At 34.2% G+C, this 26,126-nt stretch overlaps 2 protein-coding genes across 24 annotated transcripts in view; one reads left to right on the top strand and one right to left on the bottom strand.

Annotated features, from left to right (window-relative positions):
* Nucleotides 1–9,442, bottom strand: part of tasp1 (taspase, threonine aspartase, 1) — a 57,715-nt gene extending 48,273 nt beyond the window's left edge. For 12 of the 18 annotated variants that reach the window (XR_015505307.1, XR_015505308.1, XR_015505309.1 and 9 more), the window contains exons 1-6: nucleotides 9,272–9,442; nucleotides 8,850–9,049; nucleotides 4,574–4,641; nucleotides 3,364–3,432; nucleotides 2,796–2,916; nucleotides 1,442–1,526 (exon numbers count right to left, since the gene is read on the bottom strand). Coding sequence is in view for 7 of the 18 variants with exons in the window: in XM_087278303.1 (XP_087134429.1) it covers nucleotides 1,442–1,526; nucleotides 2,796–2,916; nucleotides 3,364–3,432; nucleotides 4,574–4,641; nucleotides 8,850–8,979 (473 nt within the window). In the remaining 11 variants the exon portion in view is untranslated. Of the gene's footprint in view, nucleotides 1–1,441; nucleotides 1,527–2,795; nucleotides 2,917–3,286; nucleotides 3,433–4,573; nucleotides 4,642–8,849; nucleotides 9,050–9,271 lie in introns of those variants that run through there. The other 6 variants (XR_015505316.1, XR_015505317.1, XM_087278305.1 and 3 more) reach the window with 2 other exon arrangements.
* Nucleotides 9,443–15,754: 6,312 nt separating this feature from the next.
* The window catches only part of kif16bb (kinesin family member 16Bb), a 56,550-nt gene continuing 46,178 nt past the window's right edge, over nucleotides 15,755–26,126 (top strand). For all 6 annotated transcript variants that reach the window (XR_015506204.1, XR_015506205.1, XM_087279562.1 and 3 more), the window contains exons 1-7: nucleotides 15,755–16,063; nucleotides 16,206–16,275; nucleotides 16,622–16,738; nucleotides 17,031–17,147; nucleotides 20,034–20,131; nucleotides 25,300–25,409; nucleotides 25,514–25,656. Coding sequence is in view for 4 of the 6 variants with exons in the window: in XM_087279562.1 (XP_087135688.1) it covers nucleotides 16,017–16,063; nucleotides 16,206–16,275; nucleotides 16,622–16,738; nucleotides 17,031–17,147; nucleotides 20,034–20,131; nucleotides 25,300–25,409; nucleotides 25,514–25,656 (702 nt within the window). In the remaining 2 variants the exon portion in view is untranslated. The remainder of the gene's footprint in view (nucleotides 16,064–16,205; nucleotides 16,276–16,621; nucleotides 16,739–17,030; nucleotides 17,148–20,033; nucleotides 20,132–25,299; nucleotides 25,410–25,513; nucleotides 25,657–26,126) is intronic.

Genomic DNA, 26,126 nt, shown 5'->3' with positions numbered 1-26,126 from the left:
TATTTATTGAACATCAGCGTTGATCAACTGAAACTAAAACACACACTGCCTAAAAAGAACAGTCAAAAAAGAACTAGGTAAGTAATTGAAGAAATTGACCTGGAAAAATTACATTGATTATAGGTTCTGAATGTCGATTCCTTTTTGATTAATGGCCCAGCTCTATACTATTGTAATACTTGTAAAACTATATTAATATTGTATAATTGTATTCAAAAGGACCTATTATGCAAAAATCATGTTTGTACGAGGTTTAAACACAGTCTGTGAATATTACCAGCTTCTAATGGTATACAATATATATGTCTGCAGAAACACTTTGACTGACATTGTCCCTTTTTACATGTCATCAGGCCCTGCCCATTATTGGTGATCTCTCCCTCATTAGCATGGGACGTTACTCTTGTTTTTGTATCTGCCACTCTGCTGACACATAGGTATTTCTCACTACACTCTCTTTTGAAAAGACAACACAATCTCATATAAATGTAAAGTGACAGTCACCAAAATGACACAATTAGGATCAAAGCCTACACTGAAAAAAAATTATTCCTTGGATTTACGATTTTTTTTTTACATTAAGTGGGTGGTTGTAAACAATTTATTTGGGATGAATTTAAACAAACAAATTAAGTTGGACATTATTAAATTAAATTTGTTTGTTTAAATTCAACATTTGCAACAATTTGCAAAAATCTATAATTTTTTTTCGGTGTAAGGGGCAGTTTAGAGAGTTATAAAACATTATTTGTGTGGTATTTTGAGCTGAAACTTCACATACACACTCTAGGGATATCAGACACTTATTTTACATCTTGTAAAAAAAGTGCATAATAGGTCCCCTTTAATAATTGCTAAAAAATCTAGCTTTGCCAACACTAGTAAATTACATTTTAAATTTATAAACAGAACAAAAATCTTTTTGTAATACTCTGTTAACAATATTACAATTTAACCATATCATTGATCAAAAATATGGAGCCTTGGTGAACATAAAAACATCTTACTTTTTTGTATTTGTAGCATAACAACTTAAAACCTGACAAACCTTAAAATGAGATATCCTTTTTCAAAATAATACAAACGTGTGAGATTGTGTTATCTAATGAATACAGCATAAGTAAAACTTTCTGGGACCACGGCAATCTATAGTCAATCTATGCAATCTATGAATGAATTCCCTGTAGCAAAGAAAATATATTTGCTACATTTTTCACAACAAGATGAATGCATTTAGTCCAAACATGTTATGCCTTGCAAAAAAAGGCTCAGTATGACTGCATTACATTTACATATAATAGTGTACATATAATCATGTGCATGCAGTGACTGACATCTTTCTGGTTTACATCTGAATGTTTCCCCAGAGGCATCAATAAAGTATGTCAGGTCATGTATATGCCTACAAGCTATCAAGCCAACATCAGAGAGCTAAGCTCACCATGGAGGAATCCTGCCAGCTGATAGCTTCCCCTTCTGAGTTTCACTTAATAGTCTTCTGGATACCAGCACCGGGTTCTTGATTCCTGATAGAAATAGCAGCATTAGTATCACTTTTGCTCAAGACAGCTTTAAATACAGCAAATGAAACCTGTGTTTGGCTTTCTCTTGCATTTTTTACTTTAAGAAAAAAAAAACATTCACTGCACCAAAAAGCAACATAATACCCAATACTGGATAAACTTTAGCATATTAAAATACTAAAGTATATGATTATATTAGTATACCATAACTTTATTATACTAGTATACATTTTAGTATAATTATTTATATTTACTCATAATATCGTATAATAATCTCTTCACCTGAACAGTAGTGATAGTTATATTGATTGTGAAATTATATGATATTTTTAGACATTCACAATATTTATAGACAAAACAGCTAAGACGGTCATGAAATGTCTGACCTTAATATAGTATTATAAAGGCAGTATGCGATATCCTAAACAGACGTGGAAAAAGCAGAAAATACATAAAAGAGAAGATGAACTTGGATGTGGTATATGAACTCATAGCCATTTTATTCTGAAAACTGAAAAAGTGTTTTGTTTTTCTCAATTTTGTGTGCATACTTCTTTTTTATCCGTGTATATATTAATGCTGAGAACATTCTTTTATCTAGAAGGTCATTAAAACTATGCTAAAACAACAAAAGGAGGACCAAAATGTGTTCGTATATGTAGTGTACTGTACATCCAACCTTTTAATCCGAATGGTTACAAACTTTTACGAGATGTTGTTTTTTTTTTGTTTGTTTGTTGTTGTTTTTTTTTGAGAGAGAGTTTTTTGTTTTGTCATATCAGCTTTGTTGGCTATTTCATGGCAAAGGCAGATAACATTTACAAACATTTTATAAATAGCACTTTTCTATTATAAAAAGTAAACAATAAAACAATAAATAACAATAAAAAACATCAACAATAAATAATACCTAAAATAAAATAACATCTAAACCATCTTAAAACTTTTGGTGATAATTCTACCATTTTTAACGAATTCACATTTAAAAATATGGATTTTTTGTTGTTGTTGAGCGCAAAGAAATATACCTTGAAGAATGGTGAAAAACTGGTAGCCATTGAAATAAATAGCAGGAAAAAATACTGTGGAAATCAGTGGATGCTGGTTTCCTAAATTGTTTAAAGAATCTTACTTTGTGTGCACCAGAAGAAAGAAACTCAAACATTTTTGGGTCAAACATCACTTTGCTTTGGTTTGATTAATTTTAAACATCAAATTGTCACATTGTGACAAGCTCAAAGCAGCCTTAATAATGTTTATAGATGCACTCACCACTCAAGGCTCCAACGGCTCCATAGTTTAAGGATTTGCCATCCATGATGCTGGCATCACACTCAACCTCACCCGAGAGGTTCAGGTTGGAACCGGTGCCCGCATTAGTGAATGGGGAGTCCTGTAAAAAAAAAAATCAAACTTAAACACCATTTTTGTGAGCTCTCTTGAAATAGAAGACAATTGAAAAAAAGCCATAAATGTCACACTTTAGTCTTAAAAGAATGTTTATGTTGCAAGGTTTTAATCCATGGCTTAATGTGTAGACAAAACTATAAAACTAGAACAAAAGCCATTCATAGAATGAACATATGCTGGATAAATTGGCGGTTCAATCCAGTTCAATGTGGCGACCACAGATTAATAAAGGGAATAAGCCGAAAAAAAATGAATGAATGAATGAATAAATTAATTTTGTATTTTCAGTTGAATTAATTGTCAAATCCTTTAAAAAAATATATCATTGTGTTGTTTAGTTTTGCAATACGTACATAACACAAAATAGGCATATTATTTTTGTCTCTTTTAGGAAACAATTAGTTGGTCTGTTGTTGTGATCAACCATCACCTCCAGCTCTACAAGAGCTGCTGTCACTGCCTCGAGTGCCAATCCTCCCGCTCTGAGCCTGTCCACAGCCTGAAACACATTAAATCAGCTGATGACAGCAACTCATGATTGCCAAAGCCCAAAAAAAAAAAAAAAAAAATTCTCACAGCACGTGCTCTATTCTCCTTCAAAATTCTGGGGCTTCATGTACAAACAATCACAGTAAAAAAATATACACAAATTAGAAATACAGTCAAAATTATTAGTCCTAGTGTGATTTTTTTGGAATATTTAATGTTTATATGATATATGATATGATATATGATGTTTTGATGTTGATATGATGTTAATTATTTTTTTCTTCTGAAGAAAGTGTTATTTGTTTTATTTCGGCTAAAATAAAAGCAGTTTTTATTTATTTTTAAAAACATTTTAAGGTTAAAATTATTAGCTCCCTTAAAAAATTTTTTTTGATTGTCTACAGAACAAACCATTGTTATACAATGTCTTACTTAATAAACTTAGTTAAGCCTTTAAACTTCACTTTAAGCTGAATACTAGTATAAAAATATCTAGTAAAATATTATGTACTGTCATCATGGCAAAGATAAAAGAAATCAGTTATTAGAAATGAGTTATTAAAACTAATATGTTTAGAAATAAGTTTTAAAAAAATCTAATACTTCAGGAGGGCTAATAATTCTGACTTCAGCTGTAAGTGAAAATCCAATGTGTAAGGCTCAAAAAGAAAATAAAGCTGTAGTGTTTTCCACTTGACAAGCCGAGAGGGTGGAATGGTATATTAAGCCAGGCAGCAGCTCAGGGCCGCTGCTGGTGTCATGTTATCAACACATAACTCAAATTCCCTGGCACAGGTGTTTTACTCGAGCTTGATCCCTTCTTTTCATCCTTTACACGGCACTTTGGACAGGGAAAAAGCACTGCACTGCTACTTGCCAAGCGATGCATTACTGTTAGTTGCAAAATATATCTTAAGATTGTGCATATTGGCAATATAAGAACACTTCGCAAAGGTAAGCAATCTGTGTTTAAAAGTTACACAATCAATATCAGAAAATCAGACAAACTGAGCTGGGATTAAAAGCCGATTATATCAGTGAATTGATGTCGAAATGACCTCTAGAATGCTATCCAAAGGTTACAGGGCACAGCAAAAATGCACAAGTATCTTTAGACATCAATTTTAAATAAAGAACCACATGAAACTTACTTTCTGGCAAGCTCTCTTGCACACATGTTTGTATTCCTTGGCTTTGGATTCAGAATGATACCCTGCCCCTGAGAAGATAAAATCATCAAAAATAACACAGACACGTTTGGTCAAAAGTCTTCATAATCAATGATTTTTTTTTTTTTTTATCAGTTTGCCAACCTAGTTTAATATTATTAAATCAGCTTTATATCATTCCAATCCCATTGTTATTACAATTGCAATTACAGCAAAGTGATCTAGATGTAGAAAATGGCAAAAACACCATCAAAAGTATTATAAAAGCAGTTCATGAGTAAATTTTTAGTTGATAAGAAAATGTAAGACTGTTATTGACAGATAATATTCAAAGCGCTCAACTGTCATCACCAGATTTGACGTCATTACAGCCAAAAGCCATCATTTTGCAAATATGGCATGCTGGGCGGAATATGCAGAACGGAGAATAAAAACATCATGGAAGTGAAACATTATCACTTAAATTACAGCCTGTTTGTATGGTTTCAGAGGACTTGAATCACAGCGAAAAAGTAACACAAACTTTTTTTGTCATGTTTATACAGTATAAAACCTTTCCCTATTGTGTTTCAGGGACAAAAAATAATAACAAAATGGTTTGGAATAACTTGAAAGCTTGTAAACATTTCCTTTTTCTTACTTATGAATGACCCATGTGTCACATTCTGCACATAAAACCATCAATTTATAGAGCTAGTCCACACAAAAATTACTTTGCTGTTAATTTACTCACACTCAAGCCATCCAGAATGTAGGAAACAATTTTTTTATTCAGTAGAACATTAGAGAGTTTTAGCTAAAATCATTAGTCATTGATGATAGCTAGCTATCAGTGTTTTGAGTCAAAAATTATATAGAGGTAGAACAAAATTAATTATTGTGGCTCCTGATGATACACTGAGATCTTATGAAAAAAAGTGATTAATAATCCCACCCAGAGGAAACCCACGCGAACGCGGGGAGAACATGCAAACTCTACACAGAAATGCCAACTGACCCAGCCGAGGCTCGAACCAGCAACCTTCATGCTGTGAGGCGAGAGCACTACCTACAGCGCCACCATGTCGCCAGTAAGAAACTTTACTATTCATTTATTTTATTTAGTGCTGGGCAAAGATTCATCACATTCAAAATAAAAGTTTGTTTTGTTTATCACGCCATCAATTCAGTTCAATATGACATCTCAGTGCAACGACGATGCTTTCCATACACAATTTTATTTTTTTTACTTCACTGCAATTCTTGTATTAAAATGTTTATATTATTTATATATATATATATATTTGTAATACAATCTTGTCCTTTAATACAAGCAGTCAGATATATGAACTGAACTTTATGTGGACCTGCTCAAAGAAAACACTCATTTTGAATGCATCAAACAAAACTAAAGTACATGCACAGAAAAACATGAACATTTAAATCAGGGATCACCAAACTTGTTCCTGGAGGGCCGGTGTCCTGCAGATTTTAGCTCCAACCCTTATCAAACACACCTGAACAAACTAATCAAGGTCTTACAAGGTGTACTTGAAACATCCAGGCAGGTGTGTTGTGGCAAGTTGAAGCTAAACCCTGCAGGGACAACTGTCCTCCAGGACTGAGATTGGTGACCCCTGATTTAAAGCAAATAAACATATGCAAATATTATCCCACTTGCTTTTTGAGCATTGTCGAGTGAGTTGTTAAACACCTATGATTAGTCACACGCTCAACAGAAAGGGCTGCGATTGGCTCTAATGCTCTGGCACTAAGTGACACTGATAAATGGCAGCAGCGATCACAGCTGATCCATCATAGTCGCAGTGGAGAAAAGGGGCTTTGCAGACACACTTGCATCTGGATTAGACCCACAAGTATTGCTATAACAGGGTATATACAGGATTCAGAAAGTAAAATCCAATATCTTTTCAAACCTTTTTAAGACTCTATTCACCAGTTTAGGTTTCGACCAGAAACATTGGTGACATTTCAAATTTCACTAAATACTGATTGAAAGAAACTAATCCTGAACTAAATCAAGAATAATTGTGTTGCCTCAGTAATTGCAGTAAACAAAGAATCAAGTTGTCAAACCTAGCAGGATTTCATCGATTTTATAAACCACACAGCATCCCGATATTGGCAAACTGTAGCATACAACTATACATTGCATAATCAAAAATTATACAAAATTGATTACCTTGTAAGATAGCATTGAAGACTTTTTATTACTTTTTAAGGGCCTTACATTACTGTAAATTGTTTTATCAACTTTTAAAACTTTTTAAGACTTAGCGGACACTCAGTATGACAGCCGAGAGGAGATTGACCGCCATGAGTGTGTGAGAGAGAAATGGAGTTTACTTTCATTTTCTCCAAAGCAGTAAAATAGGGGCTTCTGCTGTAACTTCAGTGTCACTGAATGACTGTAGAGCAAACACACGCAGTGAATTGAGCAGAGTTTCTGTGTTTTATTTACTCGCGCTCATCTCCCTCACCATAGTATTCAACCGCCCTATAACACATATGAGATAAATGACATCAGTACGTAATAACCAGTTAAGATCTATTACTGAACCGATACTGAATTGTCCACGTCTGCATCGCGGTGCATCGAAAAACCCTTATTGTTTTGACATAATATGTGTGTGTTATATTTATCATGTAAATGTGATACACACACATAAGAACAAAACTATAAAAAAGTTTTTTGTTACAAAAATATTTAAATGTATATATAATTTGTATCATATACATATATATTTTATATCCAAATGTAAATAAACATTTACTTAAATATATGCATGCATGTATTTATATATACATAATAAATATACATAAATATATATAATAAATATACACATTACACACACACAGGCGCAGCAATGGGGGTTGGTCTTTTACTTTTAGAGACAGACCATTTAGAAACAGGTCATTAAAAATGTAAACCTTTAGATTTCATACAGCTGTACACACATATATATTATGTCAAAACAAACTTTTATTTTGGGTGCGATTAATCGGGATCCATTTGTGCCCAGCACTAATTTAAAACTGCACTTGGTTTAATCCACAACTTCAGCAAATTGTCATGAACCCATTCAAAATATTCTTTAGTGCAAGTTTCCTGTCACATAGTGATGTATCAGTGGGTACAAATGTAATCTCACCACTTCTTGACTCTTAATGGCCCATTAGACATTGACAGTACTTTTATGAATTACCAAGTACCAAATTTTCAGCTAAAAACAAAAAGTCTTTATTGTTCTACTGACGAAAAAAAGTCAATATTGGATAGCCTGACTAAGTTTGCATAAAATAACAATAAGTTTTTACTTTTGCTTAACTTCTGCTTTAAATTAGTGATGGGTCGTTCATGAACGATTCGTTCTTTTTGATGACTGACATGACTGGGGAACAACGAGTCTTCTCAGGAAGTGATTTGTTCATCCGCGCGTGTGCACATTTGTGCAGGTAGTATCTTTAATTTCAAGTCTTCATCACATTGGCAGAAGCCAATCATATGCGTTTAGAGCCGGAAAAAGACTTGATCCGCTCACCTCTCGAGTCCTCTATCGGGTCTGAGTCACTCGTTCATCACGAGCCAATCATATGCGTTTAGAGCCGTAAAAAGTTTGGTCCGTTCATCTCTTGAGGCCTCTTCCGGGTCTGAGTCACTCGTTCATCACGGGCCAATCATATGCGTTTAGAGCCGGAAAAAGAATTGCACCGTTCATCTCTCGAGTCCTCGGGTTTGAGTCATTCTGTCACGTGATGAACAAACGATCCCGAAACCTATCGGCTTAGACTGTGCATTGATTAAGATTATATGTGACTGTCAGTGTAACGAAAATGAACCCCTGACATTTGAAGACATGAAGAGGTGAGCTGAGCAAAGAGACAAAAATGCCTTCATAGACAAAAGAGCAGGTAAACATTGAATTATTATTTTCTCCTTGTTATATTCTACTTATGACTTAACGTTATTTGTCGTGCAATCAACCTTTTGGGCTAGTTGTTGATGTGTTTGGAAGCAATTCATAACATTTTAATAATATTTTGGCAAATTGAACCAAATGAACGAAATGATTTGAAAAAAGTTTTCGTTCATCTTGATGAACGAGACTCAAAGATCCAAGTCAGTAAAATGATCCGAACTTCCCATCACTACTTTAAATTAAATCACTTTTGTAACACATAATAGCTAAATCTGTGGCAAAACATCTCTTGCAGAAATGTCTTGTGTAAACAAATTCCATAAAAAAAACATATTCACCTGCATGCACCAGCACAAATCCCATATTTTTGCCATCACGATGAGAGATGGTGCTGTTCAGTTTAAACCCTGAATTGTTTAGTGGAGACACAGTCTCCTTGGAATCTGACGAGTTTTCTAGATTTTCCATGACCCGTATTGAGTGTAGCTTGCATTTTGACCCATCATTCACTCATAACTCCAACACAGTTCTGCAAGTCCTGAAAGCAAAGAGAATATATCACTATTAATATATCATTATGCCAGTTTGTATGAAAGCCATTAAAATGACACACATTTTGACATTAAGAACATTGATGCATCCCTCAAATAACAACGTGTCGATGAACACATGAAATCAAGCATCTTATAAGACTTTATTACAAATACATCAACTACTCATTTCAATCCCACAAGACAGAATGAAAACAAGGAAAACTTACTCGCGTGAAGACTTCAGGTGCATAACAACAGAAGAGCGCACATTTCCAGTCATACGCATGGCACAGCATCCCTACTGATAACACACACATACAGATTGCACTAAATTATGAGTGTAGTTGTGTGTTTTCTGCATGATTGCGATGTGATGGGATGTAATGTGATGATTCGATAAGCGGCGCATGTGCTCGCGTCACACCAAAACACTTCCTGGTTCACAGACACATGTGACCATGTGGTTGCAGCAGCGGCCTCAAGCGGCGGAGCACTGTACTGCGAATCATGACAACAGCAGTTTTACATAGAATCATCATGAGAAAAAAAGAAGACATCTCCACGTGGCACTGTTGGACATTCAATACATTAAAGCTAAGAAAATTCAAACATCTGTTTATGTATGCAAGCTGATATAATTATATTGCAAAATGAGTTAGATCACCTTAAGCTGGGTGCCCATGAGGGCCGGTGTTCTGCATAGTTTAGCTTCAACTTCCTTCAACACACCTGCCTGAAAGTTTTTGTATACCTAGGAAGAGCTTGATTAGCTGGTTCAGGTGTTTAATTGGGGTTGGAACTAAAATATGCAGGACACAAGCCCCCCAGGACCGAGTTTGGGCACCCCTGACTTAAAGCAATAGTTCACTCAAAAAATGAAAATGTACTCATGATTTACTCTCCCTCGATTGATTCCAAACCTTGGGAGTTTTTTCCTACTATTGAACGGTTGGTAAATGACAGAATTTTCAGTTTTTGGTGAACTATCCCTTTAATTACCTCACAATAGTGTCTTCTAGTATTATTGACTGTTCCTCTTGAGTGTCACCCAAGCAGTGCATATTATTACTGTATCAATACTTTGATATCATTTCCTGATTCAAGCCACAAGCACCCAGAGCTAACTGTGCCAAATATTTGCTAAAAGTGGCCCACATTTGTTTTAGGATAACTGGGCCCCATTTGCCATATCTTCTCTGGGCCACTATAGGCTCAGATCCACAATAGCCATAGCTTACTATGCCGAATATTCACCAGAAGTGGCCCACATATGTTTTAGGATAACTGGGCCTCATTTTCCATATCTTCCCTGGGCCACTATAAGCTAACGGTTGCATTAGCCAGAGTTTACTGTGCTGAATATTTGCCAAAAGTGTTACACATATGTTTTAAAAAACCTGGGCCACATTTGCCATATTTTTTTCTGGGCCACAATAGGTTCACAGTCGTAATAGGCAGAGCTTACTGTGCCAAATCTTTGCCTTAAATGGCCCAAATATGAATTTGAATCTTTGGCCCCCCTTTGCCATTGAACAGGTGGGCTACTTCAGGTTCACATTCATTTGGTCTCGGCTGAAGGAATAACACCAGTGCCACATAACTGCCTAAAGTGGCCCACATTTGTATGCTTTCTGGGATGTTTCTTCACACACAGTACTGTAATTTATCATGCACAGTCATGCATAGTACTGCAGCTGCAAAGGCCTTCTTTTCATATATAATTTTTTAATATAATTAGACCATATTCATTTTTGCCCTGATTATCCTTTGTATGTGCCAAAATTTTTGCCAAAAGTAGCCTGCAAGTGGTTGGCACTTTTTGAGCCATATTCACTATTTACCTCATGGGCCATTTTATGGTCACATTTAGATTAAACATTGGCATGAACATCGCATATTTACCCAAATAGGCCCACCAAAATTGTAGCTAATTTGTCTGGGACATAAGAGGCATTGCCTTTAGTGACTCACATCCGGATACTATCAGGATCTAATAGACCATTTTTAAGGGATGTACACATTTTAAATTTCTATCGCTTCTGAGAATCCAAAAAGAGCCACATATTAATAAATAACGTCATGATAGATGTTTTAACATTAAGTTATGATTGAATTGAAGGTTCATGGACCAATGACATTACTACATTGAAATAGTCTATACATCTATAAAATCGATAAGTAAAACTAGTTGTTAAAGCTCCAAGTACATTTATTAGTTAATTAAGCCATTTCTTTGGCTTTAAATCTGAAAATGCATAAATAAAAACAGAAGAAAGAGAAGATAGTAATATACCATAGACATCTGATATGTGATGGGCCACAGTTTGGTGTTATTTATACTAAACAGATGGTCTTTCTGCCATGTCAAGTAAACTAACATTGGCAGCACAATTGAAAGCACTCCTCCTGGGACTATATGCTTACATAAACATGTCCTCCGACTGAAGTAAAACCCGGATGACTCCGCTGTTTGAAAAACATAGTTTTTTATAAAATCAAAGAATGATGGCTTGCTTCAAGGTTATTTATTATTACAGTACTGCATTCAGTGCTTCTTGGAGAGGAGATATGCAGTGCAGCATCCAAAAGAGTCATGGGGGCATTTTACTAAATAGATACATTAAAACATAATATTTTATTTTGATTATATTAAATATGTGTATCAAAATGTAGCCTGCTATTTTGTAATCAGATCAGAAATCTACTAATACACTATTTAATACAAAAATGCTCTGTGAAAGAGGATGCGTGATTGATTGATTGATTGATTGATTGATTGATTGATTGATTGATTGATTCATTCATTCATTCATTCATTCATTTGATTTCATTGCTAATCTGTATAAATTAATGCAATATTAAATATGATATTTAAAAAGATGGCCTTTACTTAACCATCAGTAATTATAGGACTCTGTAATTATGTGCAAAATAAATTCAAGTGTTCGCACTTAGATATAGCTTGATAATATTAGCAGGTTTGGCATGCTGTCCCAGGAGAGAACCCTAAGCTCAGAGATGTAATTGAGCCCAGGTCTTCCTGCTTGGTCGATAAGCATGCAAGGGGGTACGAGATCAGGTAGTTTTCAAGAGCTCCCCCTGGTAAAGGAGGTAAGGGGGGGGGGAATGGGAGAATTCTTCAATAAAGAAAGTTAATGGAGCAATACTAGACGGGCTATTTATAGTAAGTTTGGATTCATCATTGGCTTACTAATGATTACGGAGATCCTACAATTTGAAATGAATTCGTTCAGAACATATATATATATATTCATTTCAAATTGTAGGATCTCCGTAATCATTAGTAAGCCAATATATATATATATATATCAAATATTTCAGAATGTGAGATTCTGATTGATTCTGCTTTCTGATTTGTTTCATGAAACTACTGTTGTTGATAAAGTTAATGACTTTGATTGGAAACTGTGATTGGTGTTGGTCAGGTCGTTGTTTTTTGACCATTTGTCAAAAATGTGATGTGAGTCTTGAACTTCTGCCACCATGAAAGTCAGACTTTCAGCCAATTTGTCATTGTCTTACATGTTGGCTAATCGGTGGCTAGTTTCAATGTATTTGTACTTTTGTATCTTATTCATTTGATTTTGGACATTTTGTTTTCTTAAAGCCCTCTGTTAAATCACATTATACATATTCATACAAAATTGTCCCTTGTGTTGTTTTCTTTTCTTGTAAGATCTGATTGGTTGAAATATAACATGGAAGAATATTTTATGGTCAATCGCATATCAGTGGAGATTTTTTTCTCTCTCTAATTTTCACTTTTTAAATTTTGTTCTTCATGATCTAAGGTCTAATTAAGAGTCTTCTTGTCTTAAAGTGTTTCAAACTATTCAAAGCATTCACAACACCCCAGTGCTATTTTTATGTGTCAAATTACAAATATGCTCTCTGTTATTTGGATAAATGCTACTTATTTTGTCTCAGTTAGTGGTCATAATTGACCTCTAATATTACTGTCTTGTAGTGCTTGTCTTACTATTAGACTGGTTGTTATGGTCATTGTAGCTTATTAGCTTGTAGGCAGCTTTAGTTGAAGTATTAAGTATGTAAGTTAAAGTATTTCTTTCTTTCATTGTTAATTGTGGTAATATTTCTACAGTTTTTAAGCAAGTTGTCGTTGATCTTCACATCTGGAAACAACTGATCTAATAGCACTTAATTTCACTACTCTTTGATGTTCAGTATCTGCTTACCCCGCTAACACAGTTTGCAGACATATCAAATCTGTAGAGAAAAAGCAAGTTTGAAGCAAAATTAACATTTGGAAACATGAATATTAACATGTTCTCAAACCTCGAATCGAATCCGTGTTTTCAGCAAAGCACTGTATTGTGTCCAGATGGTTGAACGTTTGCCAGCTAACAAGTACTTTCCCTTTAATCATCTATTTTTGTAATGATATTTAAGTTGGCCAACATTCACACCACAGTTAAATTAGTGCAGTAGTGTATATAAGACTGAGACATTAGGTTCAACTGCAGTTTTTGCCATTTGCTATCAAAACTACTACAAGATTAAAAAAAGAGAAGAAAAAATATGAGCTGCTTTATGTTTCTTGATGTCAGTTGATGGTACAAAGCTTGTGTATTCTGGCAGAACTTCATAGTAAAGGAATAGCTAAACTCTTTTTTGCCAGCCCAATTTACCATGATTAAGGTTTAAGTTTTTTTATTGTTTTCTATGTTTGATTTTTTTTCCTCGCTGAAAAGATCTGAAAGATTGTCTTATTATTAGATTTAATAGCAACAGCAACATGTGTACAATTTCAAAATGACAGCATTAATTTATACTGTTTGATTCAATGTTTTCAGCCTTCTGCTTCTTGTACAGTTCAGATAAATACATGACTGTTTATAAAATTAATGTTTTGTTATTGGATATCAGGTTATGTGCTTCATTTGAGACATTCACTTGCAATTTACCCAAGAATTTAATTAATACTCGTCTCTTTGCAAGTTTTGGCAATAATAACAAATAAAATCTAAATGAGCAGACTCAGTTCATGGTCTAGAGCTTCACTGAGTGGGTTAGAGGAAACGCTTGCAGAGTGTGATGTGGTGGGAAAACAGAGGATATTTTTTTGTGACAGGAGTCTGTGCACCATGTGATCAGTGATTGACAACTTACTTGCCTTTTATTTGTCTGTGGTGATTGGAGAACAAAGTAGAACAAAACAATTGCTCAAAGGAGGATCTAAGAATGAGCAAATCCTCTTTAACATGTTCTTGTCACCCCAAATATGTCAATGTGACACATGTCAGTGAGTCGAAAATATATAATGCTATACTTTTTGTTTTGCAACACAGAAAATCAGTAGGTTTGACTGCAGCTTCTCATTACCACTGTAACAGATTGGTAACTGGTAACTGTATTTTTGGTAACACTTTAAAATAATGTCATGTAATGTTAGTAATATATTTATTGTGGGACTTATTCATCTTTCTTAATGCTATTTAAGTAAAATAACGTTAGTTCATAGTTATTGTTAACTCAGAGTGCATTAGCTAATGTTAACAAGCACAACATCGGACGCATTAGTTAATGTTGAACTATGATTATTAAATGCTTTACAAAATTATTCATACTTAGTTCTTGTTAGTAAATAGGCTACATTAATTAATGGGCCATTATTCTAAAGCATTATTTTTTTTCCCTTTAATTATGCTTTTTAAATGTCAGGACAACTTGCCTCACCAAATCAATGTTTATATTGAATTCTCAAAAATAAAAAATATGATAGTTATTTGTACGATTTTAATAAAATTCATAAACATTAGATATAATAGATAGTATCTGTATCTTACATAGTGTTGTCATAGTCTGAGACAATTATTTCACCAAATAGTCTACTGATCGCTTAGCATTAAATGCTGTACAAAAATCAAAATGTTGATATAAATTCTTGTTTTTTTGTTAGTTTGAATAATTTTCTTTTTAGAATAAAAACTCTAACACTTTTTTAAATGTTGTACACGGAATATATCTATTTCACAGCCAGAAATTATGTATGTTTTTTTTTTTTAATTGAAAAACGTCAAGAAGTACAATGCAAGTCAAGTTCAACAAATGTAAAGAAAATGTCAAAGGCTAGGGGGTGATATAAACTATCACAGGAATACATGTAATGATATACAGGCTTGTACAATTCGCATAGCTTTTTGATTTTTTTTTTTTTTTGAGGGTAATATGGACTCAATATAATGCTTCACTTCATTTTTACATTTTTGTGTGTGCATAGTCATTTACAAAATACAGCAAAAACAGGCCACAAACTAAAATTATAAAGATAATTGAAATAAAAAAGCACACAAAAACAAAAAAATATATATTTTTAAAAGGAATTATTTATGTGTAATTAGAACACAGACTTTGCTGATGTTTGTGCTTTCCTTTTTTAACTGAAGATATACTGCCACCTACAGGACAGGACGGTTTTTGTGGTGAAGGATAGGCCTACCAGAAAGTTAGACGGTGCTAACTTCAAGATAACATTCAGAAGATATAATTACATGTACAAATTACAAATGTTACCCTAATACACAAATACACTCGCAACGTTCACTCCAATTACTTTATCAGCACACAGCGCACTCTCATATTCATAAGCCATTTAATCACGTGGCAGTATTCAAGAGCCAATCATTGAATTTTGTGGGTTATAACACACATTCATATTCATAAAGCCTGATCCATATTCATGAGACAAACTTTCACCAGGAGTCGAAGGTTTGACAGAAATCTGTCAAGTTTATAGTTTTTTACTTATCGCTTGTTGAAGACACACGCTGAAATGGAAATATAATTTGGTAAAAGACATCATGGAGCAACGACTGCTTTACCTGTAAGCATTCCAGCTGTTTATGGAAGCCCACACGCTGGAATTATGAAATACTGTACAATACAGTGTTAAAACTGGCAGCAGGTGAAGCGTCCTGTTATCGATGACCCATGGCGTCTGTGCGCGTGGCCGTTCGGGTCCGTCCGCTAAGCCAAAGGTTAGTCCGACAGCTCAAAATGAACATACGCTAAACGATATTATAGATAGTGTAAAATGTAAAGTGGTAAAAGATATGCTCTGCTACGTTGTTTCCAATCAGATTTAATAATTTGTCTTCTGAAAATGTACAAATTGTTTAGGGAGAAGGACCTCTCAGCCAAAGTCATTATACAGGTGGATGGACAAATAACATCTGTCCTCAGCACGAAGGTTTGTGTTTCAGTTCTATAACGTTAGTATGTAGTCTGATAGTCTGTCAAAATATCTATAGACCATTCCAATGTTATCAAACTATTTCATAACTGCAACAGGAGGCAATTCAATCATACCTGTAATGTTAAAATGTAAAACAGGAAATACGTTGGGACCATTGTTTTTGTTTACACCCCTCAAAATGGTCTATAGTTATGATAATTGTTAGATTAAACTGAAAACAGGCAAAAATCAAACTGCACTTATTCATGAAAAAAGAAAATAGTTTCAATAGTGAAAAATGTCCCTTTATTGAAGCCTGTTTCTGATCAGTTTGTATGGGTGTTTTCTCTTTTTTTGTTAGGAGAACTTCAGCTGCATGAATGGAGAATTGTCTGGAGAAAGAGTAAAGTCTTTTTCGTATGATTTCTCTTATGATTCCATGAACAGCACAAGTCTAAACTTTGTGACTCAAGAAAAGGTACAAACTCCACTGCAATTGTCATGTGCTCTGTAATAATAATAACACAAGTGTTCCAACGTTGAACTGGCTGCTCGAGCCATTTAATCGTTGTTTTTTCTTTGTCATCAGTTTCAAGTTGTCTCAAGTATATAAGTGCCTCGTTTTGCTGATTTGGTTTATCTGTGACTGTATGTGCGCTAGCTGAACTGTTGCACAACCTTTGAACATAATCACCAGTAAAAGCTTGTCAAGCAGCAGATAGAGATTTCATATGTATTATAGAAAGTCACTTTTTATCTCATCATTTCAGATATTCAAGGATCTTGGCACTGATGTCCTACAAGCAGCTTTTGAGGGTTACAATGCCTGCGTCTTTGCTTATGGCCAAACAGGCTCAGGAAAAACCTACACCATGATGGGCAACCCGGTTTGTATCCCATCTCATTACTGTCTCTATCCCAAGTGTAATTTCAATAACTACAAATCACAGCTGGAAATGCACTCCCACTCTTCAGAGGATGCACAGAGCGGTTCTCAACCCTGGTCACTTCAGATCTACTATTTCACTGTGTGCTTCTCCAGAGTAATCAGGATATGTGACGAGGGCAGCATATGAAGAACACATAATTATACTCAGTAGTGGTCTGTCATCCGAGAGGCTCGTTCAGATTTGTCCTGATGATAATCATTCCATTCTGTCTGATATCCCTTTGTCCTGGGTAGTAATTAAGAGCTGCCGTTGCAGATCAGAGGGGAAAGTAATGTGGACACTTTAATGGAGTTCTGATTTATTCAAAATGCAGAGTAAAGAAATAGTCAAGGGCAAAATTATCTTGGGAAACTACATCCATACTTTTTAAAATACTATTTATGCTATCAATCCTTTTTATATGCATTACCTAAACATATGATATGCCATACACCTATATATATATATATATATATATATATATATATATATATATATATATATATATATACCAATCAATCAAATTGAAGCGTCAATTACAGTTGGAATTATTAGCCCCCCCTTTGAATTTTTTTTCCTTTTTTAAATATTTTCATAAATGATGTTTAACAGAGCAAGGAAATTTTCACAGTATGTCTGATAATATTTGTCTTTTTTATTTAGGCTACAATAATTTTTATTTTTTTTTAATTTAAGGACAAAACTAATAGACCCTTTAAGCTGGTGTAAAGTTATACAATAACTTGCCTAATTACCCTAATCTGCCTAGTTAACCTAATTAACCTAGTTAAGCCTTTAAATGTCACTTTAAGCTGTACAGAAGTGTCTTAAAAATATCTAGTAAAATATTATTTACTTTCATCATGGCAAAGATCAAATAAATCAGTTATTAGAAATGAGTTTTAAAACTATTATGTTTAGAAATGTGCAGTGGTGAAAAAAAAGAGGACTGAAAAATCATACTCAGGTAAAAGTACCATTACTTGTGTAAATGTAGTGCAAGTAGAGTAAAAGTATCTGTTGTAAATATTGCTCAAAGTATGAGTAAAAAGTAGCCCTTTCAAAAGTACTCAAGAGTAGCGAGTAGTGAGTATTACGCTGTAAAAAAGCTGATGCATTTATATGTAATTTGTTCATGTGTGTGTAAACGTAACATTCTGTAGTGCAATTAGTTTTTGCCAGGCAGGCATACAAAGTCATAAGACATTAAAATTAGATTAGATTTAGCTTGTGATATCAGATGGGCAAAATTCAGTATCTAGCTATCAAGGACAACATTATTTTCATGTCCAATAATGACGTCAAATGACGTTGCTTTTTGGTCGATTTTAGGTTTTTAGAAAGTTTAGAAAGTAGGTATACAACGTCAATCCGACGTTATGTTGATGTCTTGTGCCTGCTGGGTGTTTAAGGCCATCACGGTCATTATGCAATAAACAATAGCCATCTTCTCATCAGTGACATGCATCTAAGCAGTCTGGTTCAATTTGGTGAAGATTTTGGACACCTTCTTGGAAACTTTTAACGCTTCCAAAGAGTTTAATCCAATTATAAATCGCCCCCATCTTGAGGTAGTTCATTAGGATGCGATTTACCTTCTATGTGCAATTTTATTGGACAGGAATCACATGACTGATTTTTCTAATCCCCATACACAGGAAAAAACTTCAACTGTATCTAAATCATGGGTGCCCAAACATTTTCCTATAAAGGGCCAAAATCCAAAGTTGATTAAGGGCTCTGGGCCGAATTTATAAAAAACCTTATATATTAAATTTGCCATGAGTAATTTACTTATTTATTTAATGGTATTATATAGTATAATATTATTTGGGATACTCATTTTTAACGTTTTATAATGAACTTATTACAGTAAAAACATTTCCATTTATAAAACAATGGGCTTTAATGCTGAATACACTAGTCGAGCTGCTCCTGCCTTTATAGTACCCTAATTTGTTTGCAGATATTTTGTGAATTGTCCTGTATATAACATAAATTGAGAGTGTTTACACATTAAAGGTCTGATTCATTTACAACATTTAATTGAATCATTTAATTTTAGTTGGCTCTTTTTTTGTATCTTAGCAATAAAACAATCAAGAGATTATGGTAAATTTAAAAAGACAGTCTCTGGCAGCCCCAAAAATCCGCCCCAACCATTACCCTATCATTCTCCCTCTCTTTTCAGATAGGATGGCGAGCCAAATCAAAGTTACCATGGGCCAACTTTGGCCCACAGACCGTACTTTGGGCATCTTTGATCTAAATTAATGAACTTAAGAGAGCTCTCAAGAGAGCTGTTTAAACTATCTGGTAAAATTGTGCTTAAATTGCAATACATATAGCAGACTACTAGTTTTATTTTTAAATAAAAAAAATTATTTTTTATTGTTATTTTATTGTTATTTTGTAAGGTGTGCTATTATTTACGCTGTTTTATCTAATTACATTTCTGTTATTGAGTTTTATTTAATTTAGTATTTTATTTAATTTTGTATTCATTAATACTATTTTATAATATTTCGCATGATCTAATATTGTGTTTTTTTAATCATGTGTTGTTCCACAGCTTTATTAGTTTCTTTCTTACAGTATTTAGAGCTCAAACAAGTTGTTTTGAAAAAAAATATTTCCTTTTTTTAAAATCTACAATGAAAGTTAATAGGGTCCAAACAGCATTGTAGGGATAAAGACTTTATTTTTAGAACATCTTTATATTAATGATAATAACACTTGGGTTATCCTTGTGGGACTTGAAACTGTAATCTTACAGGCAAGACATTAACCACCATGCTACATTATCCATTAAACAAGCTGCATTTTCTATTTTCCCTATTTCAGGGTGATTATGGACTGATTCCACGGATCTGTGAGGGCCTGTTCCACCACATCGGTGGAGTGTTACAAAAAGACAAGGCATCGTTTCACATGGAGGTCAGGTATGAGCACAATATGTCTAGTTAATGGCATAACCATGGGTAGAGCACCAGAGGAGTGAGTAACATGAGTAATTCAGATGTGTCAAGAGAACCGCATTCACGGCCGCAGTTTGTCAATGGCTTCTCCTATAATCTGCTCCTTGGCGGTTTTATTGTAGGTTGATGATCCTGTCAAAATCCCAGGGAAAAGGACAGACAGATTGCAGTGTGTAAATGAGGCGTCCTTTCTGGCAGCTTGTCTTTTCTTATGGGCATTGTAAGATAGCAGGACTCTAATTACGAGCAGATGATCAGGAAGGTCAGTGAGCGTTCAGCCTCTGTCTGCTACCACCTCAAGCAGTTATCATAGTGACTTCTTGATAACAGCCCATACGGTAGATTAGATGCGAGATGAGAGGCAGACAGTGATATCAGGGCTATTAGATGTTATTTTAGATAGCAGAGATATACTGCTATCTGGCTATTAAATTATACACAGAACAAGTCTCTTATGCTTATGCTTTCAAGGCTGCAGTATAACAAACAAACAAACATGTAAATAGAATATTCTAGAATGTTATTGCTGTAGTTCAATTAAAATGACTTTTTTATAATAAAACTTTTCAGCCACCATTACTTCTGTTATACGTGTTGTATGATTCTTCAGAAATAGTAGAACATAAGCAATGCTTCAGAAAACAGCTTGATATATTCAGCGTAGATTTTTCTTGAAGGCAATAGCTACGTTTCCATCCACCTATTTATGCGTATTTTGGATATTTTTAAAATGCGCATAAAAAACATGTGTTTAATTGAGCAGGATAAACTTTTTATTCCATAAGAAAAGATGCACATAAACTAGAATGGAAACACTTTTACAAAACAAAATCCAATATGTGCATCATGTCATCTTATGCCTTCAAACGCCCCCACAGGTTCAATGTGTCGGCATACTGAGGTGCAAGAAATTTATTCATTCATTCATTTTCTTGTCGGCTTAGTCCTTTTATTAATCTGGGGTCGCCACAGCGGAATAAACCGCCAACTTATCCAGTTTTTATACAGCGGATGCCCTTCCATCCGCAACCCAACTCTGGGAAAGCAAGAAATTTATTAAATAAGGAAGAGATTAACTCAGCTTTTCCTACTGCAGCAAATTCAGTTTTTACTGTTGATATTTGGCGCCAGTTAATCATGATGTGACGAATTTGTTCTCTTTGACTACTTGGAGCAAAACGCTACTTTTATTGCATGTCTTATTTGTGATATTCCAGTTAAGCGCACACATTTAATTTGGATCTTCGGATGGAAACATAGCTAATTTAATAAATGCAAAGTTTAAAAGAGCAACACTTATTTCATATAGAAATTCTGAATTTGATCAGTTATTAATATTATAATAATATAGTAAATATCTGTACAGTCACTTTTCTTTGCTTATGAGTAAATGAACACATTTATAAAATTAAAAACAAATAAAAATGAATAAATACAATCCTACTGAGCCAAACTTTGATCAGAAGTGTAGGTTTATTGCATCCCAATTAAATTTAAATTGAATTTAAATGTCATTTAAAATATTACAATCAATTGTAGTAGGTTTCTGTTGTATGTTTGACAAAATGTATGCTGTATACACATGCTTTAATAAATAAAAATATGTACACAAAACCATGTTTAATATAATTGTAAAATATCTAGTTAGCCCTTTATTCACTGCAATAGATACAAATATTGAACTAACAACTAACAAAAAGTAGTTGTTAATGTTATTTCCAATGTTGAACAATGAATTTTTATATCTGAGTGTTGTATTTGATAACATTAATGCACTTCGAATTATCATGAACAAGAAATTATATTAAAATGTATTATTATTAGTGTTCATTATTAGTTGATGTTGACTAAACATTATTTAATGTTAACAAATGAACCCTTATTTTAAAGCATTACCCAAAGCTGATCTATTGCATGTTTCAATCAATTGATATTTTAATTCCACATTTCATTGCAGGCCTTTTGCCTGTGCAGACCTCTGAAATCATCTGCTCTTATTGCAATAAATGAAGCTGTCAAATCACACATTGCTTGCAGTATAAATAGGGTCTTAAAAACAGTTATTGCATATTAAATCAGTTTCCACTGCAATTAGCAGTACTGCAGTGAAAAACAGTCAGACAGACAGATGCCCTAGTGCTTTTAATAAAACATTCAGGACTGAATCTGGATAAACACTATCGGTGACTAAAGCCCAATAGTCTAGATATGTGCCTGATTGACACCTATCCTCATTTCAAGTTTTTTTTTATTTTATTTTTTATCTTTGAGCTCTTTAAATGACTTTTCCTGCTTATGACTGTGTTTTGAAATTCCTGCAAGAGGTTTCTGTATTGTTTAACAACCCGGATTCCCTCTTTTAAACAGTGCTCATTCACTGGGGACATTTCTAACAGTAGAGGCATTCAAGATTTCAGACTGTCACGTTTTAATTAGTTCACTGTTGGTTTGTACTGAGCTCAAACTGATGCTGTCTCTCTCTTTCTCTCCAGCTTCATTAGGAGATGAAGAGGGACCAATCTGTCTTTCATTTCACAAGCCTGTTTAATCATTCACATTTCTGCAGACAGCCAGAAATAGGTTAATCGTCTTGGGGGATTTTTATTTTCTTTCTGATTGGCGGGACTTTTCCCCCCTCACACGCAATTGCTGTAATAAACTCTGTTGTGATATACGTCTGCATATTCAAATTCAGGGGAAAATGTGTGGCTTCTAATTGCTGTCAAGTCGCCATGTTGTATCACGCCAGAGTTTTTGATAATGTTATTCACGCACAGACACCGAGAGATTTAAACGGCAGAAGATAATTGATTTGAGTTTTCCAGGCAGTTGCTTCACGAATGATTTAGTCAAAACAAAGGTAATTTAATAAGCTTGCAAATAAGCTGTTAAACCATAATATAAACTAAACCAAAGGTATTTAGTGAAATTGGCATAATATGCATCATTTAAAACCAACATCATTAGTGGGTTTAAGCTAGAAACAGTTTAAATGGTGGCAACAATTTTATTCCGCTATATCTTAGGGGCCATTTACACAACACAAATAGGAAACTTTTTTTGCATTTATAGAGTGGTGTAAAGTAACAAATTACAAATAGTAAAACTTCTGTAATTGAGGAGTTTTTCCCAGAAATTGTAATTTACTAAGTAGCTTTAAAAATTTGTACTTTTACTTTTTCTTGAGTGCATTTTTACTGCAGTATCGGTACTTTTACTCTCCTACTCTCCTTCAACCTGATAATTTTCCGTCAGCCTGAACATTGACCCAGAGACTGTTTGAGAAGATGACATGTTTATGTATGATGACCGAAATTATTTTAAACACTGTGCAGATACAAGAAGTCAACATGTTGTCAGATTGAAATTATACCTCAACGTCGTGGGGACGTTGCTTTTTCGGATTTTGGACACTTTCTAACACAACCTAAAATTAACCAAATATCAACATCATTTGACGTCGTTAATGGAGATCGAAATAATGTTGTTCCTAAACACTGGCTAGACATTGAATTTTGGTCACCTGACGTCACAACCTAACCTAATATTAATGTCTTATAATGTTGTGTGCCTGCTGGGCAATAACTAAATGCACTACAGAATGTTACGTTTACACACATCCACAAATTACATGTAAATGCATCAGCTTTTAACAGAGTAATAGTGACTACTCACTACTCTTGAGTACTTTTAAAAGGTTTTTACTCATACACCGAGTAATATTTACAACATATACTTTTACTCTACTTGCACTACATTTTTACACAAGTAATGGCCCTTTTACTTAAGTATGATATTTCAGTACTCTTTCCACCCCTGTATTTACATGATAATGACATTTTGGGGAAGTTTTTTGAAAATTCCACCATTGTCGTGTCCATGTTCAAAGTCTTTGAAAACAATGACATCATGCATAGCACAAGTTGAAGGAGATGTTTGGAATAAAGCACAAACAAAAACACAAACAGCAATGGCGGAATGTGGTAGTGTTGCTGTTGCTCAAGTGAGAATTTACTTCACTTTACACACAACAGAGCAAATTTATAGATACACACCAGTGTACTGGTACTGTTTACTATCAAGGTGACAGCAACAATACTATCCTGGCGTTACTTTAACATATAGATAATGCTACATGCTAACACTACATGCTAAGCTGCAAGCTGTAATAATTTAACTCATTGGAGATTATATTATTTTTCCTGGCCAGAAAAGTTATTTGGTCTTAAATGAATAAACAATTATAGGGTTCGCTCACAGATGAGTAGGGTTGCATTTCTGAAATCTACTGTGCTAATGAACATTTACAAACTGTCACAAACTTGTACATTTGCAACTATACCTCTAGAGCTGTAGTTAGAAGTATAGCTCCTAATTGTGTTCTAATCCCACTTATCCCCCCTATGCACCATTCCTTTCGAATGTTCGAACATTTAAACTTGGAACAATTTAAATAAAATTAAAAAAAAACTTTTGTGCCAATTGTGTTCCCTTCATAGTGCACTTTGACATCATTTATTCCAGTTTGAATGCAGCTCTAACTCGTGACGAAAGCTATACTGTAGGTGACCTTTTATTTTAAAGCAGAATTTGAGCTAAAACATTTTAAAACAACATAATTCAAACAAAAGTTATGGGGATTGTTACTACCCGCTTAGAGTGTCATAGATGTTTTACATTATAACTAATGTGGTTAACACTACATCATTCTTTTCCCTAATGATGCACTGTACTATAGTAGTTCAATCGCGAGTTGCGTCATTGTTTGGGAAACGCCCACCAGATCAGTTGGTTGTAATTTTTATTGTGCTATAGTTACCAGTAAATTTAGTCTAAATATTCATAATTAAATAATAACTTGTTATTAATAATTATTAAAATAAAGTTTTATATAAGCTCAATTTGCTACATGTAATTGAGAGTTTTTTTCAGGTGTGTATGGTTTTTGAAGACGTTGTGTAAACAAAACTTTTTTTAAAACACAAGAGGAAAAACTTTTCTAGCTATATTGTTGTGTAATCGTATCCTTAAAATAAGATGTTGTTGCTGTCCTGTATGAGATAAACATGTGTCAGGACTCAGGAGCAAACTGTCATTGCTTTATTCTTGCCCTTGATGCTTTGTGCCTCCAGCTACTTTGAAATCTACAATGAGCGGGTTCGAGACCTTCTTCCCAGCACAGAAACACAAGGCTGTGAGCTGAGAGTGAGGGAACATCCTAAAGATGGACCATATGTGGATGGTAAATATGAGAACAAAAACAAAACCTTGCATCTCAATATTGGCTGCTTGTTTAAATTAATTAAACAACGTTGCAAGTTTATCTGCAAAATATATGTTGTCCAGCCCTTTCCAGACACCAGGTTCAAAGCTATACTGAGGTTGGCCAGCTGATGCAGGAGGGCAACAAGAGACGTGCCACTGCCAACACAGGCATGAACAATGTCAGCAGCCGTTCCCACGCCATCTTCACCATTCGCTTTATCAAGGTTGCAAGTCCATTTACCCTCCGCTGAATGCCATCTGCCTCTCTGTTTGTACATTTGTGCAGATAGCCATCACAGCTTGAAGTTATCCTCTCCCTGTTTGGAGGATTTTATAATGCATGGGTTGTGTTGCACAATTCTGGAGTGACCTTTGAGTCTAGTTAGTGTGTATAAGCACGGCTATGTTTGAAATGGGTTTACTTTTTGTTACACAATAGATACTATATTAAAAGAACTAGGCAGCATTACACCATATCAATTTTTCATGGCATCTATTTATCTTATTTGATGCACGATTTTTATGTAAATTGTATAAAATGTTAGAATTTCTGTGTATTGAGTTTTTTATTTCCAATTTGTGAACGGCTTGTAATGGAACTTCAAAAGAAGTCTTCTTATATTGTCAGTGAAGGACTGTAGGCTGATTTTCATTTGAAGGATTAATTTAAAAAGGGCTCTTTTTCTTTTTTGAC

The sequence above is a fragment of the Danio rerio genome, chromosome 13, assembly GCF_052040795.2.
Source record: "Danio rerio strain M-AB ecotype USA chromosome 13, GRCz13ab, whole genome shotgun sequence".
NCBI lineage: Eukaryota > Metazoa > Chordata > Actinopteri > Cypriniformes > Danionidae > Danio > Danio rerio.
Note: the sequence above shows the minus strand (reverse complement) of the source record. Positions and strands in the feature narration are given on the sequence as shown.